Source organism: Eubalaena glacialis, chromosome 8 (genome assembly GCF_028564815.1).
Source record: "Eubalaena glacialis isolate mEubGla1 chromosome 8, mEubGla1.1.hap2.+ XY, whole genome shotgun sequence".
NCBI lineage: Eukaryota > Metazoa > Chordata > Mammalia > Artiodactyla > Balaenidae > Eubalaena > Eubalaena glacialis.
The window spans coordinates 118,418,645-118,438,066 of NC_083723.1; the positions used below are offsets into that span (position 1 = coordinate 118,418,645).

The following is a 19,422-nucleotide window of genomic DNA, read 5'->3' on the forward strand; positions in this document are numbered from 1 at the left end:
GCAGCTATTACTGTGAAACTAAAGGCTCAGAGAGGCTCAGCTTCCCCCAAAGACTAGCACTACAAAAAATTTCAAGTTATTTTTAATCTATAATTGTACACAAATATTAACCAGTGGAAATGTTCTTTAACTCATTTATATTCAATTAAATAGCATGATCTTAAAAATAAATAAACTTTCAGATGCAGCTTGCCTTCAAACAACCTATTACAAAGGAGAAGCCACTAAGCAAGATGGGACAAAAAATTAATACACATAGGAACAATAATATTTATCTAACACATAACAGTCCTTAGAGATCAAACTTTAAAGCAGGGTGGGGTAAAAATAAATGTTTGCAGATTCTTAAGGGTAAAATACACTACACAACATGGGGGAAATGGAGGTAAGTCACACCATGTTTCTCTGATTGCTTCTCAAAGCCTGCTCTTTCAGAAGTCCTTCAAACTAACTGAATAAGCTCTATATAACAAAAATGGAGAAAAGCCATCATGGAGAGCCTTTATGTCTCCATAACAAATTTCTGGGAAGCCACTGTTGAACATGACAACATCTGCATTTCAGGGAAGGCCATCTAAGACCCAAATACTTTGATTGGGAGAATGACAGGACACCTTCTAAAGAGCTGAACATCATCAACTTTAAGAAATGCAAAATGTTGAATTCCCTTCTGGACAGTTAACCCAAAGGTGATGCTTTACTTTTATCTAGGTTTATGTAGTATTCCACTATCAGCTTCGTGCAGAGATAGAATTCTTCGGGTTTGTGTTTTTTTGTTGTTTTTTTTTTGTTTTTTTTCACTTTTACTTTATTTCAGTAAGGATACCTCACCACAAAGGTACTACTCAGCCTCCCTAGCAAGGATAACTATTAATAATGTGCTTATACTCTTCTAACTAACCACACGTCAGGCTCACTTCATTGGGCTTAACGTCAGCAAGTGTGTGTGTGTAAATTAAATATGGAGCAAATGTAAGTAAATAAATGAATGAGTTAAAAAAAAAAAATATATATATATATATAAACATAAGTAGCCATACTGACTTGAAGCCATTTTCTAGTTACATTAAAAACCGACATACCAGTTAGGACACAGATCTAAATAGCAGGAAAAAATAGAGTAAAACAAGCAGTCAAAATGTCTACACTAACTGCCATAAAGGATACAGAGTCACGTGGCCTGGCAATCACTATTTTCGGGTCATTTTCCTATGTAGTCAGCATTTCATCTATTACCCTAATAGATGGTTAAAAATACATATAAAAATCATTTCATGGGCAATAATGAAAAAGAAAAAAATGCAAGCATAAAACAAATAATGAAGGGAATATTAAATAGTTAATGGGGACTGACACTTTTTCATTATAAAAAGTGATGTTTTAAATTTTTACAATGCACACATATTCTATAATTAAAGATTAAAATCCATGGAAAAACTGAAGCATTTATATTCTCAAAAATAAGGTTAACCTACTGTTCTCACAAAAATTATTTTAAAGAAAGGAGCATTATAAGCATTACAGTAAAAATATATGATAAATCTCTTTAGAAACTGTCAGAAGATAAGGGTATTGCTTAATTGCATAATTTTATATCCTTCTCTATAATAAAAGATGTACCTAACCATAATACCTTAATGGACAAAGAGGATATATTCCAATGACACATTTGTTAGCACTTCAACTGTCAAAGACATAAAACCAAAGAGGCAAAAAAGGAATACATTCTTGCACATGAGCTATGAGGAAAGAAGATGAGATTAATGAAAATAGCAGTTCTGATTGGTTATACTAGGAAATACAAAATAAGCATCTGGGAGTCTTAGAGCACAGGGAATAAAATGATTGACAGAGCTCCAATTTAGCTGAAGTAGAAAAGGGACCCAACCTAGGCTGAAAACCAAAGAGGAATCTGGGGAGGGGGAGGGAGAGGGAGAGCGTGCACCTGCACCTATCTGTTGCCTGCTAACTGGTTCACACCAGGGCAAGAGGATTTCCAGGATCTAGAAAGCACCAAAGACAGACACTGACCTTCAGCAATTGTTAGGATGACCTACAATAGCTGCCCCCAGGCTAGTGTCACAGGAACTCGGAGGAAAACACCATCAGCTAAACACTCTCTATCCTTCTTCAAGAAGCTTATTCTCAAGGAGGGATCAGGTGATATTTATAAGTAAAAGAAACAAAGTACAAATACTAGGGAGAAAAAATCTCTACCTGGGCATGCTAAGGAAGGCTTTGTACACAAGAGGTGGAATTTGAGTTGGACATTTAAGGATGAGTTGAAGTTTGTAAGATGAATAAGTAAAAATCTATTTCAGGCACAAAAAAAGAAGGCAGTTCTATTATGTCCATCACTAAATACATAGGATGGGGTAGTAATGGAAGATGAAGCCATAGATAAAACTATATTAGAAACACACTCTTAAAAAAAAAAAAAAGATGGGCTAGGACTAGCCCTTTCAGAGTCAGCTTTAGGAACAACCCTATGATGATTCTGAAATTTCAAGGTGATTATCAAAAAGTATGTTTCCCTTGAACTTCCTCTAACAGGGATAATGTATACAAATACATATAATAGGAATAAAATAGCTACTGATACCAAGTTTATTAAAGCTACCAACCAATTCAACCAATCTACACATAAAAAGTACAAGTATCCAATTTCTCTTATTTCAAAGAGAATAAACAAAACGGACAACAGAAGTGAGGTAAGAAAGTCCCACAGGATAGAGAAATGGTATAGTAGAAGAGCAAAGGAAGAGGAAAACTCAATATAAATTTCTTAACTTTGGTTTGACCTTAAACATCAAATAATCAGGGGAAAAGAGGCTTACAGAGTCCTGGGGTGCATCATTTATGAAGGAAAGGGTCAGTACAACAAGGTGCTTTATAGCAGATTTCCACTTCACCTTAAAACTTAAATCTGATGGCAATACTAATCACTAGCACAATATCAGTATAATTATCAGAGTAAGTCATGATTTTGTTAACAAATGCTTTACTCAGCTAAGGTGTTTTTGTTTAAAGACAGAAAAGCATACAGACGTGAGCAAAGTAGATGCAATTAATCAAATGCTACAATAATTTCACAGCTGTTGAGAAGCAGGGATAGATCAAGTTCCATCTGAGGCCTTGTGGCTCTTGATGAAGATGCCGCCTTTAAGAACAGGTTGAACCTGTGTCCCTCCCACCCACCCCCCACCCCCGCCAGCTCTCCATTCCAGCCACAACCCAGAGCCCACAATTCTGTCTCCAGCTTCAAGCCCAATGCCTGGCACAGAAGGGCCACAACAGGTATCAGTCACTTACAAACAGAACAGAAGGGGAAACAATGATACTATAAAATCAAAGAGCTTGCTTATATTTCAATTCATGAAATGCCACATGTGCCTCCATTTAACCTGTAAGACCTACCAGATATGTCAAATATTTCATGACTTAAGCCTCATCCAAATTGAACAGAGTATGTTGCCCATACCTTGATATGGTCTTAAGATTGGTTACCAGGGAAATAAAAGAAAGAAATCAAGTGAAGGAAAGTAATTCCTTATTAGGGGAAAAAGGTGTGAGACCATAGATAAACACCTGACACTGACATGATCTGATAATGGATTCATAATCTGATTAACATGGTCACCACTGTTCTGTGGGTCAAATGGAAGAGGCAGGGAGAGGTTATGAACTCGTGAAAAGTGAGGACATACTTTAAGAAGTCAAACTCCTAGAAATCTGATATATAATCAATATATGTAACCTTATCCCAGCTAAATGAATGTCTGTTGAGTTTCTTATTTCATTTTTGTATTTCAATTTTATGTAGTTTGGAGATCTCTCCTAATATCTCTGAGGACCCTGGTAAGCCTGGTGACCCCAAGATGAGAAACACTGAACCACAACAAGAAATAACCAGATCTGTTCAAACACAGACATCCCTATCTCTTTCATTTACTATATATGTCAGTGTGAAAAAGGCATTTTACTGGAAGAGAAAGCCTGACTCAAAAAAAAAAAAAAAAAAAAAGGGAGAGAAAGAGGTTAAGAAGGCTCCAACCATTGGTTCAAGATGGCGGAGTAGAAGGACGTGCTCTCATTCCCTCTTTCGAGAACACCAGAATCACAACTAACTGCTGAACAATCATCGACAGGAAGACACTGGAACTCACCAAAAAAGACACCCCACATCCAAAGACAAAGGAGAAGCCACAATGAGACAGTAGGAGGGGTGCAATCACAAAATCAAATCCCATAACCGCTGGGTGGGTGACTCACAAACTGGAGAACACTTATACCACAGAAGTCCACCCACTGGAGTGAAAGTTCTGAGCCCCACATCAGGCTTCCAAACCTGGGGGTCCGGCAAGGGAGGAAGAATTCCTGGAGAATCAGACTTTGAAGGCTAGAAGGATTTGACTGCAGGACTTCGACAGGACTGGGAGAAACAGAGACTCCACTCTTGGAGGGCACACACAAAGTACTGTGTGCACTGGGACCCAGGGGAAGGAGCAGTGACCCCACGGGAGACTGAACCAGACTTACCTGCTACTGTTGGAGGGTCTCCTGCAGAGGCGGGGGTGGCTCTGTCTCACCATGAGGACAAGGACACTGGCATCAGAAGTTCTGGGAAGTACTCCTTGGCGTGAACCCTCCAAGAGTCTGCCATTAGCCCCACCAAAGACCCTGGGTAGGCTCCACTGTTGGGTCCCCTCAGACCAAACAACCAACAGGGAGGGAACCCAGCCCCATTCATCAGCAGACAAGCAGATTAAAGTTTTACTGAGCTCTACCCACCAGAGCAACAGCCAGCTCTACCCACCACCAGTCCTTCCCATCAGGAACCTTCCACAGCCTCATCCACCAGAGGGCAGACGGCCAAAGCAAGAAGAACTACAATCCTGCAGCCTGTGGAACAAAACTCACATTCACACAAAGATAGACAAGATGAAAAGGCAGAGGGCTATGTACCAGATGAAGGAACAAGATAAAACCCCAGAAAGGGCTTCCCTGGTGGCGCAGTGGTTGAGAATCTGCCTGCCAATGCAGGGGACACGGGTTCGAGCCCTGGTCTGGGAAGATCCCACATGCCGCGGAGCAACTAGGCCCGTGAGCCACAACTTCTGAGCCTGCGCATCTGAAGCCTGTGCTCCGCAACAAGAGAGGCCGCGATAGTGAGAGGCCCGCGCACCGTGATGAAGAGTGGCCCCTGCTTGCCGCAACTAGACAAAGCCTTCACACAAAAACGAAGACCCAACACAGCCAAAAATAAATAAATTAATTAAAAAAAAAAAAAACAGAAAAACACCTAATGAAGTGGAGATAGGCAATCTTCCAGAAAAAGAATTCAGAATAATGATACTGAAGATGATCCAAGACCTCGGAAAAAGAATGGAGGCAAAGATCGAGAAGATGCAAGAAATGTTTAACAAAGATCTAGAAGAACTAAAGAACAAACAAACAGAGGTGAACAATACAGTAACTGAAATGAAAACTACACTAGAAGGAATCAATATCAGAATAATTGAGGCAGAAGAACGGATAAGTGACCTGGAAGACAGAATGGTGGAATTCACTGCTGTGGAACAGAATAAAGAAAAAAGAATGAAAAGAAATAAAGACAGCCTAAGAGACCTCTGGGACAACATTAAATGCAACAACATTCGCATTACAGAGATCTCAGAAGGAGAAGAGAGAGAGAAAGGACCCGAGAAAATATTTGAAGAGATTATAGTCGAAAACTTCCCTAACATGGGAAAGGAAATAGCCACCCAAGTCCAGGAAGCGCAGAGAGTCCCATACAGGATAAACCCAAGGAGAAACACGCCAAGACACGTAGTAATCAAACTGGCCAAAATTAAAGACAAAGAAAAATTATTGAAAGCAGCAAGGGAAAAATGACAAATAACATACAAGGGAACTCCCATAAGGTTAACAGCTGATTTCTCAGCAGAAACTCTACATGGCAGAAGGCAGTGACATGATACACTTAAAGTGATGAAAGGGAAGAATCTACAACCAAGATTACTCAAGGCACGAAGGATCTCATTCAGATTCAATGGAGAAATTAAAAGCTTTACAGACAAGCAAAAGCTAAGAGAATTCACCACCACCAAACCAGCTCTACAACAAATGCTAAAGGAACTTCTCTAAGTGGGAAACACAAGAGAAGAAAAGGACCTACAAAAACAAACCCAAAACAATTAAGAAAATGGTCATAGGAACATACATATCAATAATTACCTTAAACGTGAATGGATTAAATGCTCCAACCAAAAGACACAGGCTTGCTGAATGGATACAAAAACAAGACCCATATATATGTTGTCTACAAGAGACCCACTTCAGACCTAGGGACACATACAGACTGAAAGTGAGGGGATGGAAAAAGATATTCCATACAACTGGAAATCAAAAGAAAGCTGGAGTAGCAATACTCATATCAGATAAAATAGACTTTAAAATAAAGAATGTTACAAGAGACAAGGAAGGACACTACATAATGATCAAGGGATCAATCCAAGAAGAAGATATAACAATTATAAATATATATGCACCCAAGACAGGAGTGCCTCAATACATAAGGCAACTGCTAACAGCTATAAAAGAGGAAATCAACAGTAACACAATAATAGTGGAGGACTTTAAAACCTCACTTGCACCAATGGACAGATTATCCAAACAAAAGATTAATAAGGAAACACAAGCTTTACATGACCCAATAGACCAGATAGATTTAATTGATATTTATAGGACATTCCATCCAAAAACAGCAGATTACACTTTCTTCTCAAGTGCGCATGGAACATTCTCCAGGATAGATCACATCATGGGTCACAAATCAAGCCTCAGTAAATTTAAGAAAACTGAAATCATACCAAGCATCTTTTCTGACCACAACACTAAGAGATTAGAAATCAATTACAGGGAAAAAAACGTAAAAAACACAAACACATGGAGGCTAAACAATACGTTACTAAATAACCAAGAGCTCACTGAAGAAATCAAGGAGGAAATCAAAAAATACCTAGAGACAAATGACAATAAAAACACGACGATCCAAAACCTATGGGATGCAGCAAAAGCAGTTCTAAGAGGGAAGGTTATAGCTATACAAGCCTACCTCAAGAAACAAGAAAAATCTCAAGTAAACAATCTAACCTTACACCTACAGGAACTAGAGGTAGAAGAACAAACAAAACCCCAAAGTTAGCAGAAGGAAAGAAATCATACAGATCAGAGCAGAAATCATACAGATCAGAGCAGAAATAAATGAAATAGAAACAAAGAAAACAATAGCAAAGATCAATAAAACTAAAAGCTGGTTCTTTGAGAAGATAAACAAAATTGATAAACCATTAGCCAGACTCACCAAGAAAAAGAGGGAAAGGACTCAAATCAATAAAATTAGAAATGAAAAAGGAGAAGTTACAACAGACACCGCAGAAATACAAAGCATCGTAAGAGAATACTACAAGCAACTCTATGCCAATAAAATGGACAACCTGGAAGAAATGGGACAAATTTTTAGAAAGGTATAACCTTCCAAGACTGAACCAGGAAGAAATAGAAAATATGAACAGACCAATCACAAGTAATGAAATTGAAACTGTGGTTAAAAATCTTCCAACAAACAAAAGTCCAGGACCAGGTGGCTTCACGGGTGAATTCTATCAAACACTTAGAGAACAGTTAACATTCATCCTTCTCAAATGCCTCCAAAAAATTGCAGAGGAAGGAACACTCCCAAACTCATTCTATGAGGCCACCATCACCCTGATACCAAAACCAGACAAAGATACTACAAAAAAAGAAAATTACAGACCAATATCACTGATGAATAGAGATGCAAAAATCCTCAACAAAATACTAGCAAACAGAATCCAACAACACATTAAAAGGATCATACACCACGATCAAGTGGGATTTATCCCAGATGCAAGGATTCTTCAATATACGCAAATCAATCAATGTGATACACCATATTAACAAACTGAAGAATAAAAACCATATGATCATCTCAATAGATGCAGAAAAAGCTTTTGACAAAATTCAACACCCATTTATGATAAAAACTCTCCAGAAAGTGGGCATAGAGAGAACCTACCTCAACATAATAAAGGCCATATATGACAAACCCACAGAAAACATCATTCTCAAAGGTGAAAAACGGAAAGCATTTCCTCTAAGATCAGGAAGGAGACAAGGATGTCCACTCTCACCACTATTATTCAACATAGTTTTGGAAGTCCTAGCCACGGCAATCAGAGAAGAAAAAGAAATACAAGGAATCCAAACTGGAAAAGAAGAAGTAAAACTGTCACTGTTGGCAGATGACATGATACTATACATAGAGAATCTTAAAGATGCCACCAGAAAACTACGAGGGCTAATCAATGAATTTGGTAAAGTTGTAGGATACAAAATTAATACACAGAAATCTCTTGCATTCCTATACACTAATGATGAAAAATCTGAAAGAGCAATTAAGGAAACTCTCCCATTTACTATTGCAACAAAAAGAATAAAATACCTAGGAATAAACTTACCTAGGGAGACAGAAGACCTGTATGCAGAAAACTATAAGACACTAATGAAAGAAATTAAAGATGATACCAACAGATGGAGAGATATACCATGTTCTTGGATTGGAAGAATCAATACTGTGAAAATGACTATACTACCCAAAGCAATCTACAGACTCAATGCAATCCCTATCAAATTACCAATAGCATTTTTTACAGAACTAGAACCAAAAATCTTAAAATTTGTATGGAGACACAAAAGACCCCGAATACCCAAAGCAGTCTTGAGGGAAAAAAACCAAGCTGAAAGAATCAAGATCCCTGACTTCAGACTATACTACAAAGCTACAGTAATCAAGACAATATGGTACTGGCACAAAAACAGAAATATAGATCATTGGAATAAGATAAAAAGCCCAGAGATAAACCCACACACCTATGATCAACTAATCTATGACAAAGGAGGCAAAGATATACAATGGAGAAAAGACAGTCTCTTCAATAAGTGGTGCTGGGAAAACTGGACAGCTACATGTAAAAGAATGAAATTAGAACACTCCCTAACACCATACACAAAAATAAACTCAAAATGGAGTCGAGACCTAAATGTAAGACCAGACACTATAAAACTCTTACAGGAAAACATAAGAAGAACACTCTTTGACATATATCACAGCAAGATCTTTTTTGATCCACCTCCTAGAGTAATGGAAATAAAAACAAAAATAAACAAATGGGACCTAATGAAACTTAAAAGTTTTTGCACAGCAAAGGAAACCATAAACAAGATGAAAAGACAACCCTCAGAATGGGAGAAAATATTTGCAAACGAATCATCGGACAAAGGATTAATCTCCAAAATATATAAACAGCTCATGCAGCTCAATATTAAAAAAACAAACAACCAAATCCTAAAATGGGCCGAAGACCTAAATAGACATTTCTCCAAAGAAGACATACAGATGGCCAAGAAGCACATGAAAAGCTGCTCAACATCACTAATTATTAGAGAAATGCAAATCAAAACTACAATGAGGTATCACCTCACACCAGTTAGAATGGGCATCATCAGAAAAGCTACAAACAACAAATGCTGGGGAGGGTGTGGAGAAAAGGGAACCCTCTTACACTGTTGGTGGGAATGTAAATTGATACAGCCACTATGGAGAACAGTATGGAGGTTCCTTAGAAAACTAAAAATAGAATTACCATATGACACAGCAATCCCACTACTGGGCATATACCCAGAGAAAACCGTAATTCAAAAACACATATGCAACCCAATGTTCATTGCAGCACTATTTACAATAGCCAGGACATGGAAGCAACCTAAATGCCCATCGACAGATGAATGGATAAAGAAGATGTGGTACATACATACAATGGAATATTACTCAGCCATAAATAGGAACAAAATTGGGTCATTTGTAGAGACATCGATGCATCTATAGACTGTCATACAGAGTGAAGTAAGTCAGAAAGAGAAAAACAAATATTGTATATTAACGCATATATGTGGAACCTAGAAAATGGTACAGATGAACCGGTTTGCAGGGCAGAAAATGAGACACAGATGTAGAGAACAAACGTAGGGACACCAAGGGGGAAAAGCAGAGGGGGTGGGGGGGTGGTGTGATGAACTGGGAGATTGGGATTGACATGTATACACTGATGTATATAAAATGGATGACTAATAAGAACCTGCTGTATAAAAAAATTAAATTTAATTTAAAAAATTAATTAATTAAATGATTTTTTTTAAAAAACCCAATTTCAGAAATGCAGTTTTGGAGGTTTTTGTTAAGATTCCTTATGATGGATATTCCATGCTGTATTTTGTCACACCCTTTCTGCTGGATATTTAGGTTATTTCCAGTTTTCTCCCATCATTAATAATGTTGAGTTTCTTGCTTGTAAACCTTTGGTTATGTCTTTGGTTGTTTCCCCCCACACTCCGCTCTGGATGAATTCCCAGAAGTGGAATTACACAATTTAAAGAAATACGCTTTCTTTTATGACTCACTGTGTATTGCTAAAAAGGGTGTACATTTCAGTCTTTTATAGACAGCTCATGACTGTGCCAGTTCCTCCCCCCCAAAAAAAAAAAAAAAAAAAAAAAGAGGTTAAGAAATCTGAGGGCAATAGTCACAAAGGCCAATAATCTCTGATCGCTACAGAAAGTTAGTGAGAAACTCACTAACTATACTTCTGTCATTTTATCTATCTACCTATCTACCAAATACTTTATGTCCCCAGATTAAACCCAGAGTACAAAACGCTAGACATGTAGGGCTATTATTCCAAGGCTTGTGACCAAGAAAATCATTAAAACTTCACGATGCACTAAAGGGAAAACACACTCAAAAACTTTTATAATCTTAATCCCCCTTGAATCCCTCCTTTAGTCATTTAAGCTAGACTTTATAACATGCCACTTAAACACTGCAGGAAGAAACTAAAACCTTCAAAGTAGTCTTTCCCCTGAAACAAATCTCAGGAAATACCTACTCAACAGAAGCCCTTGGCCTATAGGTTAAAGGTAAAATATAGATTTTATATAAGAGATTTATATTGTGTAGCAGCATTCAAATTTTTCTGTGTTTTAGTCTAGCAGTCCAGCTTCCACCCCTTAATTTCTGCTCCTGTCAAATCTTCACATCCACAGAAATTACAGAAAATGTTGTACATATGAGCTCAACAGGAAGAGCATGGCAGCCCCCAGCCATGACTTACTTGCTGAAACGAAATCCCAAACCACAATGCTGACTTCCCTCCCAAACCCATGATGCTGCTTTTTTCTGGGGCTCTCTCTGTTGTGAAAAGCAACAACTCAAGCTCAGAGTTTCCCTGTTTCATTGCCTTTACTTGGAAGAACAGCAAGACAAACATAAACCCACACAGCCTCTGTTATGAGATTCACAAAAAACCTATTCCTTAGTCTTTGTTAACAGATCTGATTTTTATAATGGTTCATGGCTCCAAAAATGCCAAGAATTATCCTAGAGGCATATATGAAAGAATTTAACACTTCAATAACCTAAAGAAAAGTTATTTTGGAAATGAGAATTATCTAACCATTTCAGTACACAGGACACTTTAGATATCTTTACTTCTCTTCATGTATATTGATACATACTAACCAAGTGTTCATTTTTTTATGCAAATCAAATGATTGGCAGGTTAATGTCAGGCCTGAGACTTTTTCAGCTCAAATTCACTGCAGAAAAACTAATGAGATGAAGAACTTCAATCAGCTCAAAAATCTACATCATTTCACACTACGTGCAAAATATGACCATTAACTCCCCAAAATATGAGCCTTAAGATGTGGTTTTCATTATCCAAGGTTTCCAACAGTTCCTATCAATGAATATTTTGTCTATTTCTAATGTTTGCAGTAGAACACAGTTGCTCACACACTCTCCTAAAATCATCATAAAACCTGATGTAATAAGTTCAGGTAGAAAAGATGTGCCTAAGCAGTTTGCTTTGGTATTTAATAGCAATATCAACCATATTAAATTCTCTCTTTTATTCCTTGTAATTACTAAGCAATTATGCGCCAGACACAGCACTAGGCAATAGAGATAAAGTGACAAAAAAGACCTTTTGGCCTTATGGTACCCAAATAACTACCTAATTACAAGTAAATGAGTAGTAAGTGCTATGAAAGATAATACTTAAGTAATTGTCCGTGAGGGCAATGTTAGTACAACTATAATGTGAGAGTTTACATTACCCAACTTAAAGATGGCTAAGTTTAGAATACCAAGAGTTTTCATCGTGATCCTATTGGACAAGAAAAATTCTTTTCACAAAATCATGTATAATGATTTATTCCCTCTAGTATCATAACTACCTTTGTCCAGATGTGAGCTTATTAACATAATACATTTGCACTCTAAGACACACAAGCTTAATGATGAGAATAACTAAAGAATTCTGGGCTGATGAGACAGGATCATGCATATGCTTCAATATATCACAAATCAAGTTCTTCTGCCTATCATTTGACCCAAAACTTACATTGATAACATAGCAGAAGGATCCCTTTGAAAAAAAATCTCAAGATTTCATTAAAGAAGCGCAGAGGTTCAAAACAGCAAATGCTATTTAACATCACTTTCTTGAGTTCATTCCATAAAAATCAAAGAATAATATAAAAGAGTTAATAGAACCTATTTTTTTTTTAAATTAATTTATTTATTTTTGGCTGTGTTGGGTCTTCGTTTCTGTGCAAGGGCTTTCTCCAGCTGCGGCGAGCGGGGGCCACTCCTCATCGCGGTGCGCGGGCCTCTCACTATCGCGGCCTCTCCCGCTGCGGAGCACAGGCTCCAGACGCGCAGGCTCAGCAATTGTGGCTCACGGGCCCAGCCGCTCCGCGGCATGTGGGATCCCCCCAGACCAGAGCCCGAACCTGTGTCCCCTACACTGGCAGGCAGACTCCCAACCACTGCGCCACCAGGGAAGCCCTAGAACCTATTTTTGACATGAAACCTCACAGGAGTTTAATTTTGTGAAACTATTCCATTTTTAACTATATTTTTCAGAATCCCTAGAGATTCTAATATATTGGCAACACGTCTTCTGTTTTAATGTTGCAAACCCAGTCACCCTGCAGATACCTAATTACTGAATGCCGGAATGAGGGAGGCTTGTGGATGCTTTTTGCTGTCACTGGTGCCAAAAATATTTACACTTGAACAAATACTTGTTGAGTACTCAGGATAAACATCCATACAGTAGTTAACGATATGCAATAGAGTGATGTTATATTGTAATTCTGTCCCTGGAGGTCCACGCTGTGGAAACCACATGTATAAACAGGTTAACGGAGAAGCAAAAATGGATTCTTCTGATAATTCAATAATTAAATCACCTTATTTTAAATTCCACTTTTTGGTATTCCAGCTGGGTTCTGGGATATTTAACAGTCACATTAGTCCCAAGTAGAGTAAGAAAGCAAAGAAATATAAATGCTAATTAAGGTTACCTTTGCACCAAAGATGACGAAAACATTTGTCCAAAGGCTGATTCAGAATCACAAGGCAGTATTTCAAAGTCCCTATGGGGAAAAAAAGCAAAATAAAGTAAACAAGTGAACCAAGTCTTTCATTCCCCCCATATGAGTCTGGAATCATACTCTCTTAAACCAGATTTGCAGTCTACACAGAGCTAAATTTTAATCACAGCTAATTTCTTACACCTGAATTTTAAAAGATACCATAGGTTAATTGGATCTACTTTATTCAATATGTCCATCACATTACTATATTGCTAAGGAATTTATCATAAAAATAGTTTATCATAAAGACAATTGGGTACGCTTCTTTTTGTACAGGGTGTGCAGCAAAAATGCCCTTGATGTGAATTCTTATCCTTTTGATATATGTAACACTTTGATTCAAGTACCCTTCTACCTGGCTGGTCTGCTATCATCTTGACGTTGTTTGCCAAGCAGCGTGGGTCTAATGGGTGTGTACTTTCACATGCATTTTCATCCTCATTTATTCATATTCTCTCCTTCACTTTCATTCTCTCCCTCCACCCAGAGTTATCTTGAACTCTCCAATGTAAAACTTTGTTTCCACAAAATCCTACTAGTTCTTTTCATGACTCTTTTATTCCGAGTGTTTAGATGACACTCAAAAGACTAAGGAAGACGGAAAAAAGTTACTTCTCCAACAATCATTTCAAGCCTTTTATAATGTACTGTAAATAGTGCAAAGCAGAATGCAATCAGGCTGTTGAAAATCTGTCATTCAGCTCAGTCCAAGCACTCCATTTCATTTATGGAAAGAAATGTTTGTTTGGTGATAAGAAAAATTAACTTTTTTTTTAAAGCAATCTCAGTGTTAGAAATGGAACGAGATAAGGAAATGAAAAGGGGATGGCATCATCCACAGCAAACGTTATTAAGTGCCGATTACATACCAGGCACTAGGAGTGCAAAGAGGAATAAGATTACAGGGTATCTGCGAGATAAGACATTTATAATAAAGACGATTTATTCCACAATACAGTACAACACAAGGATATGAGGAGTGCTGGGTAACAGATAAATGAATGTGGCAGAAGTTCAAAGCCTAGAAAGTCAGTAAGATCTGGAGTCATCCTAGAAATCTTTGTGATATGCAGATTTTTGAACTTGATCTTAAAAAGAAGTAGCTGGACAGAATAAAGCAAAGGGCATTCCAGACAAGGAAAACAACACACAGGAAGCCGCTATCCTTTGCCAGTAGGACTGTTACCATGGAAAGTTTAGGAAGCAACACCCTAATGACATGCACCTAAGACATGAATACTAACATCCCAGATTTTAGACATGCTGTTTAGGATGACGGAGGAATTTCAATCGAGGCACCAGGAAGTATTTAGAGTGATAGAGAAATGAGTAGTAAAGGCAATTTACGTATAACGGGGGATCATCCATACAGAGATGATAGCTAAAGGTCAAAGCACAGACACAAGCTGAGATACTACAAAGAAAGAGCAGAGAGAGAAAAGAACAAATTACGAACACAAAATCGTCATGTTTTGCTCACCGTTACAGAACAGAAGGACTTCAACAAAGGAAATACGGAAGAAAAAGCCAGAAACGTAAAAGAACTAAGAAGGTAATTCCAGGAATGTGCCGTCAATAAAACAGCATGCTAAGGAGACGTCACGGAGACTAGACAATGAGAAAAGGCCAACAAGGGTGGGAAAATCTCAAAGAAAAGTCTAAAAATTCACGGAGGCAGTCTCAAGATAGTAAAGAGAACAAGGAGTTAGAAAACTGAGAGATGCCTCTTCTTAAAAAATAAAAACTGAACTGTGAGAAATGGGGGGAAAAGGCAGCAAAGCCCAGAGAAGGTATTTTAAATATAGAAAATATTATATTCGAATTAGGAGGAGGGAAGTAAGAGAGAGAAGGGAAATGATCTATTTATTCATTTAACAGGTATTTATAGAGCACAAAGCAGTCTTGTTCAGGAATCAACACTCCCTCCCCCCTCCCCCCTGCCCTATGGCTTACATACTATTGATAAAAACAGGTGTTGAGATTGAGGCACAGGATGACCTACCACAGAGACATACAAAATTGAGGTAGAGGCAGAGTATGGTCAATTTATTTATAAGAAAGTAAACAAGAAACAAAGTGAAGATATGGAAGTCGAATGGAACATTTAAAACGACTGCTGTAAGAAACGGACTACAGGAGCTGAGAGTCCACAGGTTTAAAAACAGGAATTCAGTTGGGGTTAACTAACGGGCATAGGACATCAGATCTGCCTATAATTCAGGACCTTTCCCACCAATTCTTTTTTTTTTTTTTTTTTTAGGGCAGGCCAGCTAGTTTATTCATATTGAATCTAAACCTTAGATCTCTGGCTTAACAGTAACATAGGAAACCTTTAAAGACACAATAAATCTTGCGTTAAATCAGAGATGGTTTAAACCAGTCATATAACTTCTAATACTCTGGGTTGGCAACTACAGCATGACAAATTATATACATAAAGATATTTAGGTACTAGGATCTGATGTTCTTTCCTTTTCTAATCTAGACTCCTCTGGGAGTAGAAATAGGAATCGGTGTAAACAAGTAAGAGAGTGATGACACCTCGTTTGAGAAGTGGCAAAATCGCTTGTCAAGAGGTAAAGGGAAGCATGGAGGCATCTTTGGGCAGCGTTAAAGTGAATGACTGTGGCAGAGACCAGTGATTGTCTCACGATATTCATTCTCCTTTTCTTTAACAACAAAAACCTGAGGGGTTTTTTTGGTTTTGGTTTTTACTTTGTTTGCTTTTCTGTTTTTTGTCTTCCTGGGCACATCATTATCCAGGTGAAAAACCATCTCTCAGACTCCTTTGCAGCAACATGTAGTCATAAGACTAAGTTCTGGCCAAGAAGATACACAAAAGAGCTTTATATACTACTTCTACGGGGGCTCCATAAAGTGGAGGCGGCCTTTCCTTCTGCTTCTTTTCTTCCTCCATCCTGCCATCTGGAGCAAGACTGATGAATGAATGAAAGTCTAGCAGCCACTTGGGATCCTAAGAACAAGGGCAACAGCCTGAAAGAGCCTGGGTCCCTGGGTCCCTGATGATTCCATGAAGCCTCCATCCCAGCACTTCAATGCCTGGCTCCAGACTTCTTTTATATGAGAAAAAACTAAACTCCTATTTTATTTAAGCCAATAGTATTTGGGGTTTCACTATTCTGTAGAGCGAAACTGAATTTTAATTAATGCAATGACCATGGTCCAGGCTGGGTTATGGTAAAGACGATCTAGAGAGGAACTGGAGAAGACAAAGAGGAAGCAAGCATCAAAACACAGGAAGACTTTAACTCATTCATTCATTCAACAGGGATAAGAGACTCATAGCCTGGCACACGGTAAGTGCTCAATATAATGTTAATGGCAAGGAGCTAATAATTTGGATAAACCAATGGTCCTTTAATCTTTGGCAAGATCTGCAGTGCTAGAGGAGGCATTTGACAGTATTGTATGCGTGTGTAAGTGAACGAGCAAACTACTCTCTGTCACTGATTCTTTGATATGTGAACTCAGTATTTTTGTGGCTCAAAGAACAATCTGATGAAGGGGAAAAGCATTATTATCCACCTTACTGCTCCTCTAAACTCATACTTTCATTAAGGTGGTATCTGTGAAAGCACTTTCACAAAGAATGAAGCCATTTGAAAATTTATAGCACATTTATGATTTACTAATGATGCTATCAATCATCAATTTCTATACATAACATTTATGTTAATCTATTTCTATACATAGAGATATTTAGGTACTAGGATCTGATATTCTTTCCTTTTTTAATCTAGACTACTCTGAAATTATAACTAGGTGAAGTCAGTTTGGCATTTATTTTACATTCAAAACCCTCATGGTTACTAATCCCTAGTAGACTGCAGACAAAGTAGCACCCAGGACCACGCGCTGTTCCTCAACAGCTTATGGGAGTATCTCACTGCAGAGAGGACGCCATGTCACCCTCGGGTACTGAACCACGCACAGGACATTGCCTCTGACTCCAAATGTGCCGGAATTTAGAAAAAGAGTCAGGACCACAGAAGTAAGGAAATGATAGTCTCATATCAAGTATTTCTCAAGTTGTCGCACTGATGCTGCCCCTGGGATGTGCAGAAAGACTTAAGAAAAAGGCTACGAAGAACTTCTTCCTTACGCTATAAAAACTACAACTTTTTAAACAGAGTGTTCTAAGGCAATCTCAAAGAGAAATACAGGATAAGTCAAAATCCTTGAATTGCTTTCTCAAAGGGGTTTCAATTATAGAGGATGCAAAATCCCTGATCCTGGATGTGTCAAAACCAAAGTACTCCAAGTTGCCTGGAAACCTTGAATTAAGTACAAAGGCCCAAGTTCACGACATGAAAAGAAAAAGAAAAAATGATGTCAAATCATCAGCCTTGAGCTAAAAAAGCAAAGAGGCCCTCTGAAGATTAAGGACTAGTTAAACAATACAAGTTCAGGGACTTCCCTGGAGGCGCAGTGGTTAAGAATCCGTCTGCCAATGCAGGGGACACGGGTTCGAGCCTTGGCCTGGGGAGATCTCACATGCCGCAGAGCAACTAAGCCTGTGCGCCACAGCTACTGAGCCAGCAATCTAGAGCCCACGAGCCACAACTACGGAGCCCACGCACCTAGAGCCCGTGCTCCGCAACAAGAGAAGCCACCGCAATGAGAAGCCCGTGCACCGCAATTAAGAGTAGCCCCCGCTCACCGCAACTAGAGAAAGCCCGCGCACAGCAAGGAAGACCCAAGGCAGCCAAAAATAAATAAATCAATTAAAAAAAAAAAAAAAAACTTAGGGGAGGGAAGGAGAAAGGGAGGGAGGGAAAGAGAGATAAGGAGAGAAGAAAGAAAGAAAGGAAGGAAGAAGGGAGGGAGGAATAAAGGAAGGGAAAAGATATGAATTTTGGATTTACGTCAATTACCACAAATGATAAATCTACCCTTAAGTATACAGAACAATGATCTCAAGTTCACTGTATATCAGAATCAACGATAAAACAACAACAAAAGAGCCAATCTCCTATCCTAGAGAGTCTGTCTCAATGCATCTGCCACAGGGCCTGTGTATCATGATTTTTTATAAGCATTATAAGAGAGTCTAATTGGTAATCAAAACTGAGAACCACTGGTCCAGTGCCTGAAGCTAATGATAGTAGAAAGCCATCATAAATAGCAACATTTAAAAATACTGTTCATTTCATCTTTATCTCACTCTTTTTAATTGCTATTTTCTGAAAAATGTGTATATTATATCACAATGATAATTATTTGTAATTTTTTTAAAAAAATAAACATAATTGGTTGCTTTTTCTTTAACTGATATGGGATGTGATCAAAGATGATTTGAAGACCACTACTCTAAATGAAAGTACATTGAAATAAAACAATTTACAATAGAAAAATAATTCCTTGAAATGCATTAGCAAGTTATCTAGGGTTTCAGACCTCTGTTTAAAAAAAAATACTGGAACTCAGATAAAATCTATATTAGCCAAAACATATGCCAGTCATTATATATAATAGCTATTTTGTCAGAGGACCAATGACTATTATTATGACTCCCTCATCCCTAAATGTATTTCAATTAAACAATGAAAACTCTAGGGCACTGAATTTCATTTTTATATGGCACAAACTTCTATATTTAAGAGCAGTGTTTTTGTCAAATGTGCATAGGGAAATCAAAACTGTCAAGTCAATTCGTTCTTTGAGGAAATAAATTGCATGCAGACAAGGCACAACTATTAAAAAGCTCTGAACAAATATTCCATACCAAAGTCTATAAAAAATCAAATTACTAATGGACTAAGAATTGGTAAGCCATATATAAGAAATTGCTTCAGAGAAAGTAAACAAAGAGGAGAC

At 37.9% G+C, this 19,422-nt stretch overlaps 1 protein-coding gene across 1 annotated transcript in view; it reads right to left on the reverse strand.

The window, feature by feature from the left end:
- Positions 1 to 19,422, reverse strand: part of TPK1 (thiamin pyrophosphokinase 1) — a 358,113-nt gene that overhangs the window by 279,129 nt on the left and 59,562 nt on the right. The window contains exon 3 of the mRNA XM_061198139.1: positions 13,513 to 13,584. Within this exon, the coding sequence (XP_061054122.1) occupies positions 13,513 to 13,584 (72 nt within the window). The remainder of the gene's footprint in view (positions 1 to 13,512; positions 13,585 to 19,422) is intronic.